General features: G+C 34.4%; 2 protein-coding genes across 10 annotated transcripts in view; both read left to right on the plus strand.

The window, feature by feature from the left end:
• The window catches only part of LOC132313474 (uncharacterized), a 44,125-nt gene extending 37,490 nt beyond the window's left edge, over positions 1–6,635 (plus strand). For all 8 annotated transcript variants that reach the window (XM_059812253.1, XM_059812256.1, XM_059812252.1 and 5 more), the window contains 3 exons: positions 175–314; positions 409–444; positions 5,333–6,635. In XM_059812253.1, the coding sequence (XP_059668236.1) occupies positions 175–314; positions 409–444; positions 5,333–6,175 (1,019 nt within the window). In that variant the 3' untranslated portion in view covers positions 6,176–6,635. The remainder of the gene's footprint in view (positions 1–174; positions 315–408; positions 445–5,332) is intronic.
• A 4,091-nt stretch (positions 6,636–10,726) lies between these two features.
• On the plus strand, positions 10,727–22,467 carry LOC132313477 (ABSCISIC ACID-INSENSITIVE 5-like protein 2). 2 transcript variants are annotated; one of them, XM_059812264.1, is made up of 5 exons: positions 10,727–10,869; positions 11,057–11,161; positions 11,522–12,399; positions 12,503–12,574; positions 22,089–22,467. In XM_059812264.1, the coding sequence occupies exons 3-5, from the start codon at positions 11,542–11,544 to the stop codon at positions 22,167–22,169; spliced, it is 1,011 nt and encodes a 336-aa protein (XP_059668247.1). In that variant the 5' UTR covers positions 10,727–10,869; positions 11,057–11,161; positions 11,522–11,541; the 3' UTR covers positions 22,170–22,467. The 2 variants fall into 2 exon arrangements, with proteins under 2 accessions (XP_059668247.1, XP_059668246.1); XM_059812263.1 differs by lacking the exon at positions 10,727–10,869 and having other exon boundaries at positions 10,884–11,161.
• Positions 22,468–22,942: the final 475 nt, after the last annotated feature.

Genomic DNA, 22,942 nt, shown 5'->3' on the forward strand with positions numbered 1-22,942 from the left:
CACTCGCTTTAGTAACAAAGCGTGAACTTGCACTCTCTCAGACACTTTTAATTGTCTTTACTGAATTCTGGACTACTATGTGTAGTGTAATTATCTAAACCATTGTTATTGTAGTCTTGTGCTATATATGGTTCTGTAGACATTAAATAGTCTTTTGAAGTTTACGTTTATCAGGGAACAACCTGGAATCTGCATTGCTGGATGAAATACAAGAGCAGGAAAATGTACTTCAGCAATGTGTTACGCAAATTGAAAGTTCTGAAGCAATTAGGGCCTCCTTGGTTTCCCAGCTTAGAGAAGCACTTCAGGATCAAGTAAAACATTGTTACAATTTTCTGTTCTCAAGCTTTCGTTGTATTTCAATGTTATATATCTTTGATGACTGCTTACTAAATTATAGTTTTTCAGGAATCAAAACTGGAGTTTATACGCACTCAGTTGCAAGTAAGAATCATTTCTCCCTTCCATTTATTTTTTATTTTATTATTTTTTTCATGAGTCAAGTTATTTTTATTAAAGATAGTTGTTTGTTGGTTGGTAGTTTTATGCTTCCATTTCAAATCACATTGTGGAGGAGATCATATCAGAAACAGTCAGACAGGATTTTGACACATTATTAATTAGTTTACAAATGGACACAGGAAGTAGAGAATTGAAATTGTTGGTGGTCTCTTGCTATATCAACATGCCCAAAAAAACAATATAGTTGGACCCTCCACTTTGATAGCTCCAAATGGTAACTTAGTACTAGAAGTCAATCAAATTAGATGACCTCTAACAGTATGATTTCCATGGTTTTTGTTGTAGAGTGCTTAAATCAGCCACAAATTAGATCAACGCCATTTCCATCTGCCACTATTATTTACAGTGACCAACCCACATCACCTCCCTCTCCCTATTATTCGAATCACCCCAACTAGAACAACTGGACAAAGCACGATTCATTCAACTCCCTCTCTCTCTCTCTCAGATTCACTGTAACTATTCGTGGAACGACTACCATCATTATTAGTCTCACAAAATCATCCACCATCGAGCGTGGATACCACATAATCTTGACCTTTATCATATATGTATTCTAATACATTGTAAATATTAGTTGTTTACCAGGGAACTGAGGTTTTTTTCTCAATAATTGTTGGTTGCTATAGATTATTTATTTATTAAATAGCCGTCATCATAAGATTGGCCAGGAATATAGGAAGCTTGGTAGAAATGTCTTGCTTGTAGGAGTATCTTCTCTGTAAGTGAAACTAAGGCTTTGGTATTACAATCAAGAAGTTATTTTGCTCCAAATATAACTGTCTCTGGTGGTTTTAGGTTGTTTACTTGTTCTAGTTCCGGGTCATATTTGTTGGGCATCATATAAGGCCTTTTTTGAAGTTCGTGTTACCAGTTATTGTTGATATAATAGCAGTGAACTAGTTCGTTTTTTTTTTTTTTTTTTTTTTTCGGCTTTTCTTCATAGGTCTCTAGCAAGTGGTGAGTTTAGTTTGATTATGTTATATGGTAAAAGGGGTTGCAAACAACTCTATTGGAGTTAGTAGATGTAAGAGCCATTTCCAAACTCTTCTTAGTTTAATTAAATATTTTATTCATTATTAATCTAAGAAAAAGAGGATATTATATCCATCTGTAGCAGATAAAATAAATAGAAAACAATTTGAAGTGTTTTTCTTGCTTTGACTTGTTGAAGATAAACTCCGCAGTTTAATATTCAAGTGAAGGGAAATATAATAAATTCTAGAATTGTAGTAATTTGGTGTATATGAAGATTAAAAGAATCTATACAGGTATCTATTTTTTTTTTCTTTCTTTCACACAGATATCTAATTGAGAAGTTGTAGCTTTAGTGCTTTGTTTATGATACTTAAATCTTTACTATTTTATTGTTCCTCTTCTCTCTTTTCTCTTCTGCTTGTTAATTAGCTTCCTTCTTATCTTGATACTAGTTTCTTTTCAATGAAACTACTGCTCGTCTTTATAGTCAACCACACTTGAAACCACTAAACATTCCTTATAAAAGTTTAACTCTGTTCCCGGTAACATGTGTAATTGCAACATATCATATTTATTGACATGGATAGAGTTGTTAAACCAGAACTTGGCGATCCTTATGCAGAAAAGAATACAGGATGTTTTTCTTGATTGGTGATGGAACGTAGGAAGTTCCTCTAGGTGATACCATATGACAGATGTGTGGAAACTTGTCTTTGCATCTTTTAAATTGAATGCGCCAAGAGTTCGGTAGATAATCCCAACCATCAATTTGCTGTCATTGTATTCGGGGTAACATGAATATTCTTATGACTGCTAATTTGTTTGAGCTATTTACAAACAATAAATTCACTTGCAATTTACGATATTGGTGCAAGGGAATGTATGTTGAAGACTAGTTTTATAGCTTGTACAAGATTGTTTACTTTCCATGAAATGAAGATGAGAAGATCTTTATATATTGGTAATAATTGGATTCATTGAGATTTTCTCTTCTGGTTTCCTGCAAATCAACTTTATGCAGTAGCAAATGCAATTCAAGTGACATACCTGATGGAAAATGAGTTTAAGGAAGAAGGCTTCTGCTATAGATTTAAGCCTTCAATGAGAAACACAACGTGAACTGTAAAAAGATTTTATGGATGCAAGTTGAAGTCAGTTAGTTGGCAAGCCACAATGAAGTTCCTATCTGTCTAACTGCCATCTCGTTAAAAAGCTTTTTTCATCTCAAAAGTACCATTTCTATTTTTAAGATGATGTGCTTGGTCATCTATCCTTCTGAGGCGATACCAAGTAAATTTTTACGGTTGAAACTGACTCCCCAAGGAGACTAAGGTATCTTGTCCCAGTGTTCTTTTCTTCTTAAGAGTAGTAATCCTATATCTTAAGATGAGATGCTTGGTCTACTAACTTTCTAATGCATTACCAAGCAATTAAAATAGTTGAAACTGAAAGCATTAAGAATCAGGGTAGCAGAACTTAAAGAAGATATTGTGATCCTTTAGGTGCTAATTTTGAATTTAAGCTTTAATGGTCTAGAATTTGAACACTTAATAGGCATTCCTCTTTCTGCAACTACTAAGTTTTTAAGAATGGCGATGAGCTTTATCATCTAGGAGAGAAATTTTTAAATCAGGATCAGTTATGAGGATAAGTATGTATATTCGTGCTAGAGAATGGAATGGCTGCAGAGTGCAGAGAAATTGGGATTGAAGGTTGAGCCACAACTTATGATTAATTTTTAAGAGTTTGTGTTAAGTAACTCCATGACTATAATTATTGTTAATTGTTAGAGAAATGAAGTTATTTTCTTCTTCTAATAATGATGATGAGTCATATACTGCTGCTGTTGCTGATTCTGTTGGCTTACATTTCAATTTTTCTTGGTGAAGTTATTATTTTCTTCACCATATATGAGAGATGAATCCAGGGTTTAAGGAAATAAGTGAGCGGAGAGTCAAGTAATGCTTTCATTGAGTTGTTTGATGGATTGATGAAGTTGAAAAAAGGCAAATATGAAGCTTCGTGAGAAGTTTAAAGACTGTTGAGACTGAGAGATGACTTCAAGCATAAACTTTTCAGAAAGTTGGCTCTTCTTAATCAACTTCGTAGCTCATAGAGGGAAGAATGAATTCGATAAGAAGGTGAAAGTTATTGAAATTGAGTTTCATCAGTGCATAATTCAAAAAGTCTATTCTTGATAAAATTGAAAATTTAGATATTGTGTCAAGTTGCAAGCAAGAGAGACCCATCAGAATTTAAATGGAGGGACTGAGTTATATTATTTTCTTATTATTGGAAAGACACTTGGAGGATAGGACTGGTTTAAGATTTGTGGGTTCAACTATTATTCCTTCTTCCTTTATAAACTTTTCAGAAAATTGGTCCTTTCTAATCAACTAATAAAATTATGTGATTGTAATATAGTTTGTAACTTATTTATCGTATGATTATAAGTTACAACTTATTATATGCAACAAGTAAAATTATGTAATTATAATATGAAAGTTGTAACTTATTTATTGTATGGATATAGTGGCTTGTTGCATAGGGAGAAAAATATCTATACGTTCCTTTATGTATTTATGTAGATAGGCATATTTTATGGATATTCACCTAAGTTAATGACTCTTCTCCTACTAACATTCCCACTCTCTCGTCTTTTGTTTTCTTAAAATTGTCTAACTTTTTATATGTTTTTGTTTTAAAACCTTTAATTTGTCTTACAATTATAGTGTGCTTCCATGTTAAAACAAAATCTTATCCAATATTCAAGACTGACTAGTCGGTTGGCACATATTAACACATCTTCAAGAGGTGTTGTCCATGTGCTGAGATTAAGAATTATACTTTTAAATGTGAATATGTCATAGAAGTGTCGAAAGCATGTCCTAAAGTGTTCAAGGCTGGTGTCTGTGCTTAAGAAGAATTCCTCATGGAGTGAATCCTTAGGAAACCTAGAAGTGTGAACCTTGCACTTCAGGACTTCGGGCTTGTAGGCTTGGGTTCTTTCCAATTTTACTCTAATCCGGACTCTATGACTCTTGTTTTTGTAGATTAGGACTTTCATTTTGAGTTATTTATTTTTCTTTAGTTTCATGTGTTTTCATCTTGGTGTTTCATGCGTACTTCTCATTGATGTAACTGTTTTCTAAATCATGTTGGATCTTAGGAGATTTTTGAGACATTATGATTTGAGATTTTATTATTAAAATTTTTATTTTTTATTTTTGGAAGTTAGAGCAAACACACGCACCCATATCCACATGTCCCTAGTGGACTTGAACCCGCAACCTCCCCATTTGGGGAAGAGAGGTTATACCATTGGGCTAAAAGCCCTTTGGTCATTAAAATTGTTTTTGTATATAAGCTTGCTTGCTTACTTGGTTGTGGATAATTCATCAAGGACAATTTGATATTTACATTGTGCCCAACTATTACTAGTTTGGTCTAAATCTTTAATGATTAATGTTAATATTATTTCAGTATTTGAGATAGTTGTACATGAGCAAAAAGATCAACTATCAAAAGTTAACTTGACATCTTTCATTTCTTCCATTTTGCATCTTTCGTAAACCTTCTCTCTTTTATCTTTAGATAATGAGACATTGTGCATGTGTTGTCTGAACAATCTATTGGAGATGTTAGCGAATTGTTGTGTCGGACCCTTGTGTATGTGTGAGATCACCCTTATCCTTGATCATATTAATTGACACGGTTATTTTTGATGTCTTATCATGGCCTTCTCATTTAAGGTACAACAATTATGCTTGTATTGTTTATGTGATGATACATTTTGTTGGGTGAACTGTGACATTGTTAATGGATGTGCCAGGTTGCTCGGGGTCAGATTGAGCAAGCAAGCAAAATGAAACAGAGGCTCACATCAACCCCTCTTGGCCACCTGACCAACAATGTCCACCCACCAATGGAAGCCACGAGGGTGGTTGAACCCAATCTGCCTTCAATTCAAACACGCAGCACCACTCCTCCGCCACAACTGGGCCAACCTGTGGTATCTTTTACGACTTCGAAACCTACTGAAGAAGAGAACAAGAAGGCGGCAGCAGCAGCGGTTGCAGCTAAACTTGCTGCTTCTACATCCTCTGCGCAGATGCTTACTTCTGTTCTCTCATCCCTCGTTGCAGAAGAGGCTGCCTCCATGAGTGGTGGCTCAAAATCAGCTGGTTTTGCCACTAGTTTACCAATGTTCTCTCCAGAAAAACGACCCAAACTAGAGAAACCAGCTTCTTGTTCTGATATGACCAATACAGCTTATTTTGGTTCTCTACATCAGCAACCCACAAGTATGCAACCGATCTCCCAGGCCAACCAGCTACAAACTCCATTTCCACCGCTGCCACCACCTCCACCATCTATGCCTCCCACAAATTCCCCAGCAAATCAATTTGTTCAATCTGCTGGTCTGACCAGTGGGGTTCTGGCTTATGGATATAGCACTAGCAGTCTGCCACCTCCTCCTCCTCTGCCTTCACATATTGCAATGGGATTAGCAAGGCCAGCTCCTCAGCAACCTCAACTGCAACCACCGCAGCAGCAATCTCCGCAATCGCAGCCACAGCAGCCTGCCAATGGAGGAGGGTATTATAGGCCTCCAGGTATCGGATTCTATGGACAGAGCAATCAGCCAACGCCACCGCCTGTACCTCGCCAGTGAGATCCTCTTGGAAGTATTGAGGATAGAGGACGAAATGCGTCATTTTGTACATCAATAGGATTGTTAAATACAATAGGAACCTTTTCGTTCATCTGTAATCTGTACTTTTACTGTACTTTGGTGGACATCTCCCATTCCCATCCCCTTACCTGGTGCTTAGCAAATGTTAACGAAGTTATCTATCTGAGAGAACCAAATCTTAACTTAAATGTACAAGTACCATTTTGTAGAAATACTCCCTCTGTGTGCCAGGTGAATACTGTGTTACAGGAACCTCGTTAGAAATTCCCTCAATGTGCGCGCGCGTTCGAAACATACATGCAACGTTGTAGCTGTGTTTCAGGTACTCGAATTTTTTCTTGGCTGGAAATCTTATTATACCATCTGAGATGTAGCCATAGAGAAACCATCTTTTATGAACTCACGTATTACATATATTGTATTGTTCATTTACATTGAAGGTCCGTATATTTCGACACGTAAAATATTTTCCTCAAAAAATGTTTTACTTTTTTCAGGTAAAATTTTTTTATTTAATTTTATTTTCTGTATTTGACAGAGGCCTAGGTCGAGGTTAAGGTCGAGTCCATCACGCAGGATGTGTAGAATAATTTGTCAAAGATTGATGGTTAAGTTATTTTGTTAGGTTTTAATATTTTTTTCTCTGTAAATATTTTATGACAATCAAATACCAGAAAAAAATATATATTTTTATATTTTATGACAACCAAATACCAGAAAAAAAATATTTATTTTTTGAAAATATTTTACATCAATGTGAAAAGATGCACTTTAAATATAACGGTAATATATCATTCAAATAATTAACTCAAATAATTAACATCACGCGATTATTAAGGTTTTGACTTGAAAATTGTCAACAGCTAAGGTTAAAATATTTTTCATATAAATTTTTTTATATGTAAAATATATATGTATTTTTTTTAGCGTTTGACAAAGATCCTGAAAATATTTTTTGGTGTTTGGCATTTGAAAATGTTTACAAGTTAAAATCAATTTTTTTATGAAAATCAAATTTGCCCTTAATTTGTCAAGTAACTGATTATCCAATCTCTCTCTCACTTATTTATTAGTCTAAGTATTTCTAATCCAACAATATCATCATATGGTATATATAAAAACACCCACTTTTAACATCTATTATTTCTAATAAAATTACCAACTAAGTGTTGATATTCAGTTGACAAGAAAATTTCAATAAATAATTAAAAACAATTTTGTGTATTTCAAAAAAAATATATATATTTCATTTTTAAAAATTAATTTTTACATTCTTATCCTTATAGATATAAATGAATCATAATATCAGTGATTCATATTAACTCAATAAAATCAAACTATACACACGACCGAACACAAATAAAAAATCTACAACAATTCATAGCTAAGCAAATAATTATAAATTTGGAAAAAAGTTGACAACCAAATACTAAAAAATGGTAAAAATATTTTATTTTCAAACAAGTTTTATTCAGATTGTGTTTGATGTCTGGCATTAATATAGCTAGTATTAATATTCATGTATCAAAATGTCACATGCTACCACTAAAATTTTTGATACAATAACGACATTGTGTTTTAATTTCTTCTTTATCTGTCATACAATTACATTTCTAACGTACTAAAACCACTCCAATCATGATGAAACTTCAATAGAGAGCATAGAAGGACTAGGAAGAGAAGGAAAACAAAGTGACTGACTGACATTGAAGTCAATAGGTCACCTTTTTTTTGTCATTGTTTGGTTAGTTTAATATTTTGGCATTGACAAAAAAATAGACCTATCAACTGTGAGTCAATGGTGGGGAAGCCAATTAATTTAGTACAAAAATTTGTGTTAATTTTTTTTTTTTTTCAAAAAATCGAGTAATGATACAGGTGTTCCGGGTGTAAAAGTGATTCAAGTTTCGAACTTGCCGGATTAAGGATTAGGTCGGCATTTGATACCAACTATAACAGGTTGGGTAATTCGAGATCTGACTAAAAAACTTAAACTATTAGATGGAACTAATATTCAAACCATACATACCAATTTACTTCCTCATCGGGATCTAAAGTGGGACAAGTCATTCTTATAACAATTAACTACCATGATATAGACAAATAGACCCATTTTGATGAAGTTTAGTGATTAGGGTTTATGAACAGAATCTTAGAGAAAGAGAATGGTAAATTTTAAAAGAGAAAAAATGATTGATGAGAAGGAAAATTCAGACAAATCGTAGTGAGAAAAAGTGAAGAAAATTTTCAGTGAGAGATGAGGGTAAATTTTAAGATAGAAAAAAAGTTACGAGAATTTGAGATAGAGATGGAAAAAAGAGAATTTAGACCCAAATATTAGAGAGAGTGTGAAGAGAATGTCAGTTAAAAAGAGATGCTGGGTGCGCTAGGCATGATATATCAACCAATCAAAATGCCCTATTAAAATTGATTGAGAACAGTTTTTACGAGTATGTGAGACCAACCAACTTGAATAATACACCTAAATTGGTTGAGCATACTAATGACATGGTATACTTGGCACACTCAGTATTTGTTCAAGAGACGTGTTAAGTGAGATAGATGAGTAGAGAAAAAAAAAAAAAAAAAAAAAAAAAAAAAGGTATACAGGAAAAAAAAAAAAAAATTGAAGAGCATGAAAGGAATATAATGCTGAACTTCAAAGGAATATTTGTCATTTTCATAATCATTTTTTTTTTGAAAAGCTTTAAGTAGATGACATGGCCAAACCACGTCATGTTCTATGTCCAGTTGGGAAATATGTTCCGTGTCTCTATGTAGAGCTGCAAGTTGGGCTGACCCAACCCAGCCCAGTCCCAACCTCAACCCGAATTGGGTTGGATTGGGCGAACTCGAATTGTACCTAACATGGGTTATAGTAAAAATTCAGTCCGAATATTTTCGGACCGGTCGGGTCGGGTTGACGGGTTGAGTTTTTAAAATTTATTTATATATATTTTTTTCGAAAATATATATATTATATAGATATATATACAGATATATCTATATATTATTAAAAAAAAAAAAAAGAAGTTCAAAACCCATATATTTCAGATCATTTCAGGTTGTTCAAAAAATCAAAACCCATATGTTTCAGTTTCCATCACCGGCTGTTCCAGTTCGGGTTCGCTGTTCGCAAGCTTCAGCCGCTGTCTCTCAACTCTCAAGCTTGCCCCCCTCTCTCTCTGCAACTGCTAACTTGTATGTATGGGTTTTGTTTTAATTTTTGGAAGTGACGGCGGCGGCGGTAGATCGGCTGAGGGACGGCGGCAGAGAGAGAGAGAGAGAGAAAAAAAAAAAAAAATTCGGGCAGAAAGAGAAAGAGAAAGAAGAGAGAGGAGAGAGAAAAAAAATTTGGGGAAGGAGTGAGAAAAGAGAAAGAAGAGAGAGAGAGAGGAGAGAGAAGAGAGAAGAAAAAAAAATTGGGTTTTGAGTTGGGCCCGAGCCCAACCCGAATTGTCTGGGTTTTGATTAAATCCAACCTGAACATGAACCCGATTTGTAAATTGTGTGTCTAAATTTTAAAATTTTTGAGTTGGGGTTGGGCTGGGCTGGGCTAGCCCGCCCAATTTGCAGCCCTATCTCTGTGTTATAAAGCAATTTTCAATTTTATTTATTAAGCTTATAATAAATAAAAACCAAATTAACTTTAAAAAGTAAATAACTTCAAGAAGAAAAACTATTTTACGATAATGGCACAATTCAAATACGGGGTAATTAATAATAATGAATTAAGATAATGCGCAGAACAATTTTGGAAATAGAAGAAGAATAACTCCAAAACTCCAAAGCATAATTTATTTGTCTTTTTATCACACGACGAAGCCAAAATTTATTGTACACTAAAATACAAAAAGATGACATTATAGCACTTCAGAATTCAGAGCGAGTGGAACTTGAATTAATGGCAACTTGACAGTCAAAGAGCCGAGAAGGGAACATTTATGGGACATTGACCAATGAATACGATAATTTTGATAATCTCTATTTTTTTATATCTATTACTAGTATTATTTTAAATGAAGTTCCAAATCCAGCCTTCTATGGCTAAAACACAGAATCTAGTCCAAAACCAAGCTTAATCGAGCTAATATTGGGCCTATTCCGAATTAAATTAAGCCTTGATGGATTTTATATTACCTCAACAACTCCTTCTTCATTAAAATTTGTAAATTTTAATGACAAAATGATTAAGATATCCTTACACTCATTTTATTTATTTATTTATTTATAATATTTTTTTAGGATTAAGGATGGTGGAGAGGAGAGTGGAAGTAACAAGATAAAAAAATTAAATTTTTTTTTTAAATTTTATAATATATTTTGTATTATAAAAATATGTTACAAGAATATAATTAATTTTTTATAATTTTAAAAAAGGTCAAAGTAATAAACCTCTGAACCGACCATTCTTATAAAATTTGATCAAACCGCGGTAAATATTTACCCTTAAATTTATAGTTGAATTCACCTTAAAAGTATGTTGGATCCGTTCGGTCAAACCCGTACCATTTTATTTAGTATGTTCATATTCGTGCCTAATCCAATATATATAAGGAAAGAAAAAAAAAAAAAGTTAAAATAAAAAAGAGGGGTTTCTCTGTCCACTTGCAAATACTGGCAGTTTTTTAACATTCAGATCGGATACTGACCTCCTCTGGCGGGTATAATAAGTTCGTTCTACCCATTTCTTTTTCAATTTTTTTATTTCGTTTTTATTTTAATTTTTTCATTTAGGTTATATATATATATATACACACTCACATTTATATATTCATTCGAGAGAATAGAATGTGGGTCTGTTTTCCTATGTTTCTACCTTATATATTCAGTTCTTAGATCGAGTTCTGGCTTTTGCAGCATGGTTTATTGGTTTTGTTCTCTTCTTGAGAACGTTGTACATGTGTTGCTGCATGCAAGCTAATTGATTCGTGGATTTATCTTTCCATTTTTTTTCTGATTCTGGTGAGTCTTCTGCTGCTGTATTTTTCATCTCTATTAATTTTCCATCTATGTACATTTTCTTGGATTTGATCTGGATATCATTCTGATTTTCTTTCTATCCATATCTCTATGAGTTTGTGCACATGTCTTCCATGGTTTTTCTGCTTAAAGATTATGTTTTTGGTTGAGTTCTTCAAGAACACCTAATGGGTTTTTATTTTTTATTTTTTATTTTTTATTGATTCAATCTATATGATATAATCTGTGGACATTTTAGGCCTTCCAGTTTTTTTTTTTTTTTGGCTTTGTGATTGCACATTAGGAGTTTAATTTTTGGTGCTTGAAGGGTTTTCAGATTGATTTCTGTAATAATTGATTTAGGTGTAAAGAGGGGCTGGTGAATGGGGGCTCAGACAATGGGATCTCAAGGTGGAGGTTGTGGCAATGTTGGTGGAACCCAAGAGCAAAAGTTGCATGCATTGGCCAGGCAAGGCTCCTTGTACAGCCTCACACTGGATGAGGTTCAAAACCAATTAGGGGATTTGGGGAAGCCATTGACCAGTATGAATCTTGATGAGCTTCTCAAGAGTGTTTGGAGTGCAGAAGTTAATCAGGGATCGGGCTGCGTTGATTATGGGGCCGCACAGCACAGCCAACTTGCTTCGGCCTCCTTGCTGCATCAGCAGTCAAGCCTTTCGCTGTCCGGGGATCTGATCAAGAAGACTGTTAACGAGGTGTGGCAGGATATCCAACAGGGGCAGAAGAATAATTGTTTTGACAGGAAATCCCAAGAAAGACAACCTACTCTAGGTGAGATGACACTGGAGGATTTCTTGGTGAAGGCAGGGGTGGTTGCTGAATCATCTCCAGGGAAGAAAAATTCTGGTCCTGTTTTAGGGGTTGATCCTGTTGGTTTGCCCCAAGAAAATATTCCACAACAAACTCAGTGGATGCAGTACCAGCTCCCAATTCAGCAGCCACCACAGCAGCAGCAACAGAATATGCTGGCTGTTTATATGCCAGGTCACCCGGTTCAGCAGTCTCTTCCCATGGGTGGAGCCCCGATTACAGATACAGGTTATGCTGAAACTCAGATGACCATGTCATCATCCCCTTTGATGGGCACACACTCTGATACCCAGACACCTGGACGCAAAAGGGTTGCTCCTGGAGATGTGATTGAGAAGACTGTCGAAAGAAGACAGAAGAGAATGATAAAGAATAGGGAATCTGCAGCAAGGTCACGAGCTAGGAAACAGGTTGGATATCAAATGTTTGACTGTGTCTCTTTGTTTTCCCCCATGTAGGTTGTTTTCATTTCTTTTCTCCATGTCAAAAAAATTTCTCTATGTTGATGGACAGGCTTACACCCATGAGTTGGAGAACAAGGTTTCGCGTCTTGAAGAGGAGAATGAAAGGCTTAAGAAGCTGAAGGTAGCTCTATAACCTTTTTCCAATCTACCCTTGTGGCATTCATTTCTGTCATATGATTTCATTACATATAATCTGATAAATTGTAAGACCATTACCAAAGCTCTGATATGTCAGTACGAGCGTGACTTTAGAGGGGGGAGTGAATAGGTTTTATGGTTATTAGTTTGTAGTTAACTAACTTTTATAATTGCCATTGATCCGTTTTTGAAATTCAATTAGTTAGTTAGTTGTGAAGATTGATAATTAAATTACAAATAATTTTCAATTTTCAGCAATCCTACTCACAGTCATGCATCAAATAGAATTTAAAGAATAGTAGAGTAGAAACACAAAGATTTTCACGTCAAATCCCCAATAGAAAAAACATGGGACCAAGTCCAGGAAGGCATAATCCACCATATGAGAAAGAGATTACAATCAGTTGAACAGTTCCCGCACCTTAGAATCCCTAGTTACCTTTTGACACAGACTGACCCCAATCTCTCCATCAAGTCTTAAGGCCATTCGTCCACTCGTCAATAAACTTTACTCCTCACAAATCTGCTTCTCCAGTGAGTACTAGCCCTTTCTGCTTTGACAGTTGAATTGGATTGAATTGATGAACTCTTCCTTGATTAACACTCAATCACATATGATGAAGTCTAAGGAAATTCTAGATTGAGTAATATAGGAATTCTCCTCTCGCGCAAGGATTCTCTCTTTAGATGATTAGAGACATTCAACTCACACGTAGACTGATTATAATTTCATGTTTATAGCTAATTAGGAGTCCCATTGGTTTTAGTAAGTATAATCCTTGTAAAATTGTGTTTTAAGAGAGTTAGCAAAAATATATGTCCGTTAGGTTTGATCGATTGACCTTTGATTGAGCTTACTGGACACTCCTAAAACGATCAACACTTCGATTGATGCTTTCTAGATTTGAATATAATTTTTATTTTAAAATCTCAATTGATCGACCATTTGATTGATGACTATTGGAAGGTGTTCGATTGATCCGCCATTTGACCAATGCACATTATTTTTCAGTTCAAAATCTAGTTTAAATGTAAATCATTTAATTTTGAAAAGCTAATTTCAAAAACACGCTTAAAATAAATTTATGAGCCCAACCAAGATCAAACGAGGTCAATTTAGGTCATTCTATTGTCATTTTACCTGTGCCCTAGTTATGGGATTGAGGATGCGGACTTCTTGCCGTGTTCTTCGAGATACCGAGTCTGCCTTGTCTTCAATAGACGTGCTTGAATGACTCGAGACACTTTGACACATTACAAGACAAGTTTTGAGTAGGAATATGTCAGCACATGACTCATATACCTAAAGAATTTATTTTCTGCTTTTATCGTAGCAGCTCAATACATGCAAATGTAATGTTCTGTATGATTCTCAGTCAATTGCATTGTCTTTTGGCTCTAAACTGCTACTGCTTTCTCAAATTGGGTAAAGCCGAATCCCTTGCAACTTAATTCAGGATATATATATTTTTAAATCATAAGATTATTTGCAAATGCTTAATGAACGTCATAAACAGTTGCATGCAACCACCCCGAAGCCACATGTATCAGGTTTGTCTGGGAGGAATTGAACTTGAGGCTATCACCAAGATTCTTGCAGTCTGTACTTAACAATTACTTCACCATCCCCTATGATTTGGTGATGGTAATTAATTGTAGTGAACGTCAGGAGTGATCATATCCCTAAAGCCAAGCAAATCAAATTATTCACACCACTTGGTAACTGTCGGTTATAGATATAATTATTTATGTTGGTAGAGGGTGGCGATAGGAGGATAGAATGTGTCAGACTGGTAGAATCTTTATATAGAAGCTACTTAATCTTAAAGCCAATATGAAGTCGATCATGAAGTGGACAATCAAGCCAAAGGGATTCATTATCTATTAAGAATGAACAAAATAGTTTTCTGTAATTGGTTTTTCGGATACTCATCATTTTCTACAATATATTAGTTGTGAGTTGATATAATTATGTTTTATTAGTAAGGTGATGGGGAACTAATTCCAATACTAGGACTTGGTTTCTGTATTCTGAAATTTGTCATGGTTGAAGACTAGTGAGGCAGTATCTTCTTTCTTATCGGTATATATACATTGTAAATTATCAAATAGAAAACTCTCTCTATCATCAATTAGAAAAAAAATAGAATTGATATAAGCATTTTTTGAATTTAAAGAATCATTTTAATTGCATTTTCTTTTTCAAAAAAAAAAAAAGGTTCTATATGTGTTAGTGGTGGTCATGCCCAATTACAGAATATCAAGGTTTCCAACTCTTGACTGATGAGATAATTGAAAAAGAAGTCAAATGAAATAAAGGAAAAAATGTGTGGGAGAGAGTCCAAAAATGGCAGAAAGAGTTTAAAAGAGAGAATATAAGTTTCTATGCAGGGAGTCAAATCGAATTAAACAAAAAAGAAGAGTCAGTGAGTCAAAACTGACAACTTTTACCCGAGTCAAGGACTATGTTATCTTGAACACATAGTTACTTATCAAAAAAAAAAAACACATAGTTATAGCTGTCTTTAAGAAAATTCATTCTGCTAGGGCTTGGAGTTTTATCGTATCACTTCCTTTTCGAAATGAAAAATTGATAGAAGTGTCTTACACCTTTTCGAAATGAAAAATTGATAGGAGTGTCTTGCACGACACCATAAATTGATATGGAATGGTACAATAAATAGTTGAAAGTAACAAAATTTGAGAAGATCAATAATGAAAATTTGCAGACATCTGAAAAGCCCACACTTCACTTGAGTTTAGGTGAGTGTGCAGTAAGTTGGATTGGAACTCTTGGTTCGCATAGATGGTTCTTAAGCTTGAGCTATTAAAGGGGTCTGCTGCTGGCCTGGCACTAGACAAAGTGCTGTTGTTGTGCTGGGCTGAGCTTGGGGATTTTTCTGCACTTGTGAGATGAAAATTAATAATGGAACAAATATAACATATTATTTGAAACTGATACAAGAAATAAAGGTGGAATTGGACTTTTACTGCATGTCTGATATAATTTAACCAATCCCAAATTAAAAATTCCTTAGTAAAACCTGTTGATTGCGTGTTTGTTTGAAGAGCTTGTATTTTCTGTCAGTGTAGGTTATATTGCACCAGTGGATGTTTGTTTGGCACTTGTATTGTTGTCATCTAATGCCCATGTGAATTTTTTGGTGGGTTAAGTAGGTAAGGGAACTGGGGAAAGGGCTTTACTGACTTAGAAACTCTTCCTATTACATAAGCTTTCCTTCTAAGAAAGAAGTTATTAATCTCTCCAATCTTTTAGCAAACTTGTTTTGCATTTAGCATTCACAATATTGGTTGGAGATGTAATGTTTTCGTTATTTGAAAAGTATTTTTCTGAGACAATTTAGAAATTGAATCCGTAACGTTTCTTGTTTAGGTCCATAAGATCATTTAACACTCAGGTGCTGTTTGGTAACTCAATTCAAGATTTAATTATGAATATATTAAGTGATTATCAGTTAATTGTATCTGATAACACAATTTATATATACACTTAATTGAATAAGTTCCACTTAGAATTGGTTAAAATCTTAAGTGATGGAGACAACATATATTGAACACTTAAATTCCAAACAAGTAACAAAAACATTCAATATACAATTAATGCTTATAAACTCAGCACTTAAAATTTTGAGTACCTAATTTTTAGGTTATCAAACAGCACCTTAATATCTTTTAAGATACAGTCCAGCAAAGTTAATCCTCTACCTTCCAGTTCGTCTTTTAACTTCTTCCATCATCGCGCTTCCTTTGTGTTTTCTTTTTTCCCTATCGCACTTCCATTTTTTGCTTCATATGTCCTATACTTTTAGCAGTTTTGCAAACAAGTTACCTTGCTGTAGCCTAGATAGTTTTCTTCTTGCTAAAATGCAATTCAGGCTCTTCTTCCTTCAGTTGATGGATGTCAAAATGACAGACAATTCCCTTGAAGAATTGTTGTTTTTGTTGTAAGTGACGGAAAAAATACATGACATTCAATACCTCATAGCCTGAAGAATTGCGATGGAATAATTTTACATAAAATTTACCTTTTATTGATTCATTTCCTTTTCTCCTGCTGCTTGTAGTGTAAATCTTTGGGGAGTTGGCAGTGTTCAGTGTATTCCTCAGATGCTTGTAAAGTTGGCAGCTTGTCTTCCTTAGATGCTAGTAAAGTTAACCACTAATTTTCCTACCCCTGTTATTTGTCAAGTCACAGTGATACTTTAATTCGCTATTTAAACAAGTCTTGGGTTTTCTGTAATCAAGCAAAGACGCTTTCCAAATAAAAGCCTACTCAGCCTAAAGTGGTATGCAAAGACTCTTTCCAATTAAAAGCCTACACAGCCTAAAGTGGTGTAATGAGATTGCCAAGTATGCCGATCTTGCCCCCCCCCCCTTTTTTCTTTTTTCTTTTTTATCTCAATTATTATTATTTTTTGTTATAATTTTGATGATTTACTGGGAAAAGAACATTATCCCATGTACACATTGTGTATACAATAGATACCCCCCTTGGAGGTCAAAAACCTTCCTAGACTCCATATGCCTGAAAAAGCCAATAAAAGAACTAGGTGAAAAAACTACCTTCCTTGAAATCCATCGATATGAAGAACTATGCGTCGTTGGCATGTATACCTTATTCCATGATAGATGAGTCTTGCTCCACTAGATCAAATAGTAATTTTGTATAACCGTGCCCTTCCATTTAGAGGTCTAACAGTCATTTATTAGACATTGATCAAGTTTGCAAACCCCAATAAAGCAAAGATGCTTGTGAATGTGTTATAATGCTCCTCTGGTATTCTACTTCAAATAATGTATCTGTGGGTGAAGGATAATATGATGGGGAAAAATAACATAGCTTCACCCTTCAGTTTTTATTTGTCAGAAAATCCCAAATATATATATATATATATATATATAATTTTGAAGATTGTATTTATATATATATTTCAGGAAGGTAAAAATTCTTGAAGATTGTTGTTTTTTCAATCATGATGAATTGTTTTTTTGTAATTGAAGAATGGATGTGATCTTTAATGATTATCACTATTTGTAACAATGAAGTTTGATACTCTGAAAGATTGCTTGTGAAACGATCCAGTGTTGGTTTTATGTATGGAAGATTCAAATGATTGAAATATTTGCCATAAAAAGGCTACCCAAAAAAAAAAAAAAAAAATGGTGGATGGATGGATGCCATTTTCTTGGGAAGTTTCAACTTTTTCTTTTTTGCCTTCCCCACCCTTATATGGTACTTTCATGGAGCAGCTGAATATATATATATATATATATATATATTAGGCTGTCTTGTAGAACTAGGCCAACACTCATTTTGTTGCAGTTCTTCTGTCTTAGACTGGTTGTTATCAACATCAGCCCTTCTCCTAGAATTAGATTCAATTCATATCCACCCTGTTTAATAACTCTAACCTGCTGTAGAGGTCTTCTCAGCTAAAATTGGACTGGTGGTTATTTTCCAATAATGTTAAATATTATAGTTGTCCAAACAATGGTTGGGAAAAAGCTTTGTTTGTTGTTGTTGTTTTATAGTTGTCCAAACAATCAATTGTTTATAAATACCTTAATATTTATTGATTCCAAACCAATTGTTCATGCGTTCCTTTTTTCAATATTTACACTTCCTGTTAATAATTAAATTGTTGATTTCATAATAAAAGATAGGTTTGCCATTGGTGCAGATTTAAGCTTTCTAGGTTTAGTTATCATGTATATTTTTAGTGTTACATGAATCACCCATTGGTTGCATCCATAGATCAGTTGGCCTGTTCATTGGTCTAGAATGGTGTAACAAATAAAAAATTTGAGAGAAACTCGCTCTCTTATATATCAATTTCAAGTTGGTGCAGATTTAAGCTTTCTAGGTTTAGTTATCATGTATATTTTTAGTGTTTACATGAATCACCCATTGGTTGCATCCATAGATCAGTTGGCCTGTCCATTGGTCTAGAATGGTGTAACAAATAAAAAATTTGAGAGAAACTCTCTCTCTTATATATCAATTTCAAGAGTATCTCTTTCCTTCTTGTTTTATAAACTTTTTCTTGGTAAACAATGATAACTATCGGAGCAGGACCCAAGTGAAGGATCCTATCTTGACACTTGTAACTAACGCTCCATCTTGTATGCTATTGGTATCATCCCTTGAGCCTCGAAAGGGCCGAAAGTGAGTCAAGTTAAAGGTATTGTTGAGGGTCTTAGTGTACCCACGGGATCTTATATACCTAAACTTCGTTACTAATTATTTATGTTGTCTAATCCCCTAACTGCAGGGTTCACATTTTTTTTTTGATAAGAGACTGCAGGGTCCACTTAATGGCCACCTCGTGATAACCATTCACCACAATCCTCCCAATTATACAAGTGAAAGCTTCCACTAATAAAAAGGACATTCCCAAGTGTTAGTCCTGTCTATGTAAAGTGCTGGGAGGAGATGAGTAAAGAGAAATTTAACATTTGGTATTATTTTACACAAAGTGGCTAATCTAAGATCTAACCTGTGCTTTCATGTTATTGACTTGTCTAGATTTGACTATTGTAGCAAGCAATGATTTCTTGAACTGAAAAGAGAATAGAGTGGGTCTTTTTTGTTATGTTTTCTTGAACTGCCACAGAAGCTTACCAGAGTTTTGATGATTACTAAACTTTTCCGAGCAGAGATGCCAGAAAATCTAGAAATTTGGACACTCTTATCTATCTCTCTTTTTCCGAGTCAATTAGACTTTTATTTGGAAATTATTTGGAAATTTGGTCTGACATTATTTGGAAATTTAAGTTGGTCTGACATTATTTGGAAATTTAAGTTGCAATTCAACTTCACTTTTAAGGCACGATCACACTCTTAGATATCTTTACTTGGCCTGTCTGGTCATACGTTCTCCTTCCTAGTCAATTGCATTGGCTATGGCCATTGCACACTGGGCTCAATAAATAATCGAATGTAGAAAGGGGATCCTAAACAAAAAAGCTGTGAAGATTTTCCAAGCGCTGGTATGTTGTAAAGAAGAGAGGAGACTATTGAACTTGCTCACTGAATACATCCTAAGAAAGTTTTTCTCGCCTCAGCTCCATCCTTTTTCACTGAGATATACATCCTAAGAAAGTTTTTCTCGCCTCAGCTCCATCCTTTGACACTGTGAGATGATATTTATTGCCCTTCCACCACAATCTCACCACTGAGAGTATCGCCATAAAGACTGTGATCTCTTGGTAAGATCTCTCTCGAGTTCTGAGCATCTCAGCTTTCAAGTAAGATTCTCTTCTTGATCTTCTTTCTGCCATATTCATTCCATTCTCTGGGATTTGGACTTGTAGTTGGTTATAGCTTCTGGAGGTTTCTGAGTTTTATAGAAAAATGAGTAGTATTGTAGGAGGCCAAAAAAATATACAATTTAAAGAAAAAATGCTGTCAGGAATTTGGTTTGATATTAGCATATAACCAAGATGTATAAGCCAATGTAAGACTTAATTTGAGAGCTAATAGGTTCTGTTGGTGGCGGCGGCAGTGGTCCTTCCATTTCTTATTCTCTAGGTAGAGCTTGGTTTCTTTTTGCTATTTTGAGTGGTATGTGCTTATAAATCATTACAATAAATTTTGGTTGGTGGAAGTTCCAACGGATACCTTCATCCATGTGATGATCGAAGTGAAAGATCATTATGCTTGAAGGGAGTCTCCTGCCGCTCTCTCCTGTGATTCATAGTAAAACTGATATCTCTTACTTCTTGGTTAAAGTTGTCTCATGCTCCCATTTTGGGGCATAGCTGGGGTGGAAAAGGGTCCAGTTATAATATTAAGCAGAAAGCAAGACATTCATCTCCCATTGTTCTTCCCAAAAGCAAGCCATCATCACATTGTTGGATACAACTGGGAAAGCTATTGTATAATTTTCTTCTGTTCTGTTATTTTTCATCAGTAGATTTTTTGTTTTCATAAAAAAGAAGCGGATTCTTTTCATTATTTTTCACGCTGTTAAATAAATCAAAGTGAGAGGGAGTAAATTCATAAACAATTAATAAGTGGAAATAGTTTTACTCAAATATTATTGATTTGAAAACTTATGAGTGCGTTCTTCATTTTTTTTTTTTTTCACTTAGCGAACAATGAATCCACTAAACAAGTTATATGCCAAATCTTGACATATGAATTTGTTTCAATTACTTCTACTTTGTTTCAAATATATAGGATACCTTTTTTTCCCTATATATAGAAATACTTCTCCTTGTATAGATGTTGGATATTTGTGTTAATCTGTGACTCATATTGGTTTGGACACCGAAACAGAATCATTTCAATGTTAAAATTTTGGCACATCATAAGCACATCATTAGCATGGCTTGAACATGTAACCTCTCTATCCTCACCTTCACTCTTGGGCACTTGAACTACAGGAATCCACTTCGATTTTTACCTACTGATTTGCTGAAGGGAGGTTATGCACTTCACCAAGAAACCCTCAATATATTTGTTTTGCTATATATGGTTCTTGTGCATGGAAACACCCGGAGGTTGATACAATTTGTGTGATCAACATTTTCAGTTTACAAAATTACATAAACCCTGTTTTTGTGTCAAGAATTATCATGTGTTTAAAATAGTAAGCTTACAAAAATACACATATTACCTGTTTCTATTAAAGATTTTAGGGGGTCGCCATGACTAACACTCCATGTGTCAAAGCGCTCACTTATGTCACAAATTTTAGGGGTTTAATTAGTTTTAATCTACCGAACTTTCCCTAGCTTTTGCTCATTTAATTTTGGTGAATTTTTGTTCTTACTTGTCCAAAAAAAAAAAATTTGGTGAATTTTTGTTCTTGATGTGTTCTTTCTTTTTCCTGTTAAGATTATGATATTAGTGTGTTATATATCCTGGGGATCCCTGAAACATGCATTCTTAAAAGTGGCCAAGCTTCAGACTTTGTTGTAGTCTAATTTATTATTAATGTTATGTTTCAAAATTTTCCCAATTTTCTAAAAACTGGAGCCAATTGTAGCAATGAGTTTTATAAGATCACGCCTTCAAGAAAATTAGATACATTGCTCAAATCATAACTTTCCCCCCTATGTGTTCCTTTATGAGATGCCCTGTTAGAAGAGGTGAAAGTAACGGATGTAGAATGTGACAGCTCCAATAAATAAAAATGGAAAAAGGAAGAATATCTGGCTTATTTGCAGTATTTTTCTTTTACTGCAAGTAGACGTACAACATTTATAATGAAAATCACTTTGTTAGTTTCCCCTTCATATGAAAAAACACCTCTTAATATTATATTGACGAAGCTGAGGAACTGGAAAATTCATTTTCCGATCATGGAACATTGAAAGGGTGTTTTTCTTATTCTGAATTGTTGTTACTATGTTATATTTTTGTTATTGTTAAATGACGCCACTGTTAAAAGTGCCGACAGCATATGATTTGCCCCCTTTATTTCAAAAAAATATATATTCGTTTTGATTGGTTTGGTTTTTCCTTGTAGGAGGTGGAGAAGGTATTGCCATGTGTACCACCTCCAGAGCCGAAGTATCAGCTCCGCAGAACAAGCTCAGCCCCTTTCTGACATCTGGTTTTTTGTGGTGTATGAGCACTGTGTAGATGCGTCGAGTTTGTTCCTAGTTTTCATTAGATAACGTTAGTCCTGAAAACTCCCTTTGTATCATGGACCAAATCCATGTTTGGGTGACTGCCTTGGGAACTTTTTTCATCCATAGGTCTCTAGTTGCTTGGTCTGCACTTGGCTGTCTCTTCCTCTGCTCTTTTCCTTGCATGTACATTTTTATAGTTTCAACTTGGCATTTTCTGTTTCCATAACTTGTCCTTTTTACTCTCTCTTTAATCAAAGTCTAGCTGGTGCAACATCTAATTGTCTTGGTTTCTTGCAACTTATAACATTCCTAAGTAGAAATTATCCATAAAATAGTTTAGGAGTTGTTTAATAGTAAATTAAAGGAAATACTGATTTGACTTTTTTATTTCTAATGCGCTATTCACATTAGCTTGAGATTGTTGCCGGTAGTCAGTGCAAGTTACTGTTACTTTGGGCTGTAAATTGATAAAAGTAAATAAATTGTTTGAACACCATGAAGGTACCGCAACAATTGTGTTTTTCACACGTCAGTCTTGCAGAAATAGAACTTCATTGCTAGTAACACCTAGCATATTCAGTTTGGATAAAATGTATCTTTTGAAATAAAACTTAATATTGTAAAGGCTACCAAAATCCGTTTGACTGAAACCTTTTAATTCTTTCATATACACCCATCATGCCACTTTGTGAGAACAGGCAGTTTAATTTACTATCAAATATAGTAATTTATTTAGCATTCCGAACCA

This window comes from Cornus florida, unplaced genomic scaffold (assembly GCF_030987335.1).
Source record: "Cornus florida cultivar Cherokee Brave unplaced genomic scaffold, ASM3098733v1 CherokeeBrave_3.0.0_Hap2_Chr06, whole genome shotgun sequence".
Lineage (NCBI taxonomy): Eukaryota > Viridiplantae > Streptophyta > Magnoliopsida > Cornales > Cornaceae > Cornus > Cornus florida.

What these genes read in the sequence shown, in the direction of transcription:
- LOC132313477 (XM_059812264.1), top strand. Translation starts at nt 11,542, where the DNA reads ATGGGGGCTCAGACAATGGGATCTCAAGGTGGAGGTTGTGGCAATGTT. An exon ending in GGTCACGAGCTAGGAAACAG is followed by an intron (nt 12,400 to 12,502) that starts GTTGGATATCAA and finishes GTTGATGGACAG; the next exon opens with GCTTACACCCATGAGTTGGA. An exon ending in AAAGGCTTAAGAAGCTGAAG is followed by an intron (nt 12,575 to 22,088) that starts GTAGCTCTATAA and finishes TTTTCCTTGTAG; the next exon opens with GAGGTGGAGAAGGTATTGCC.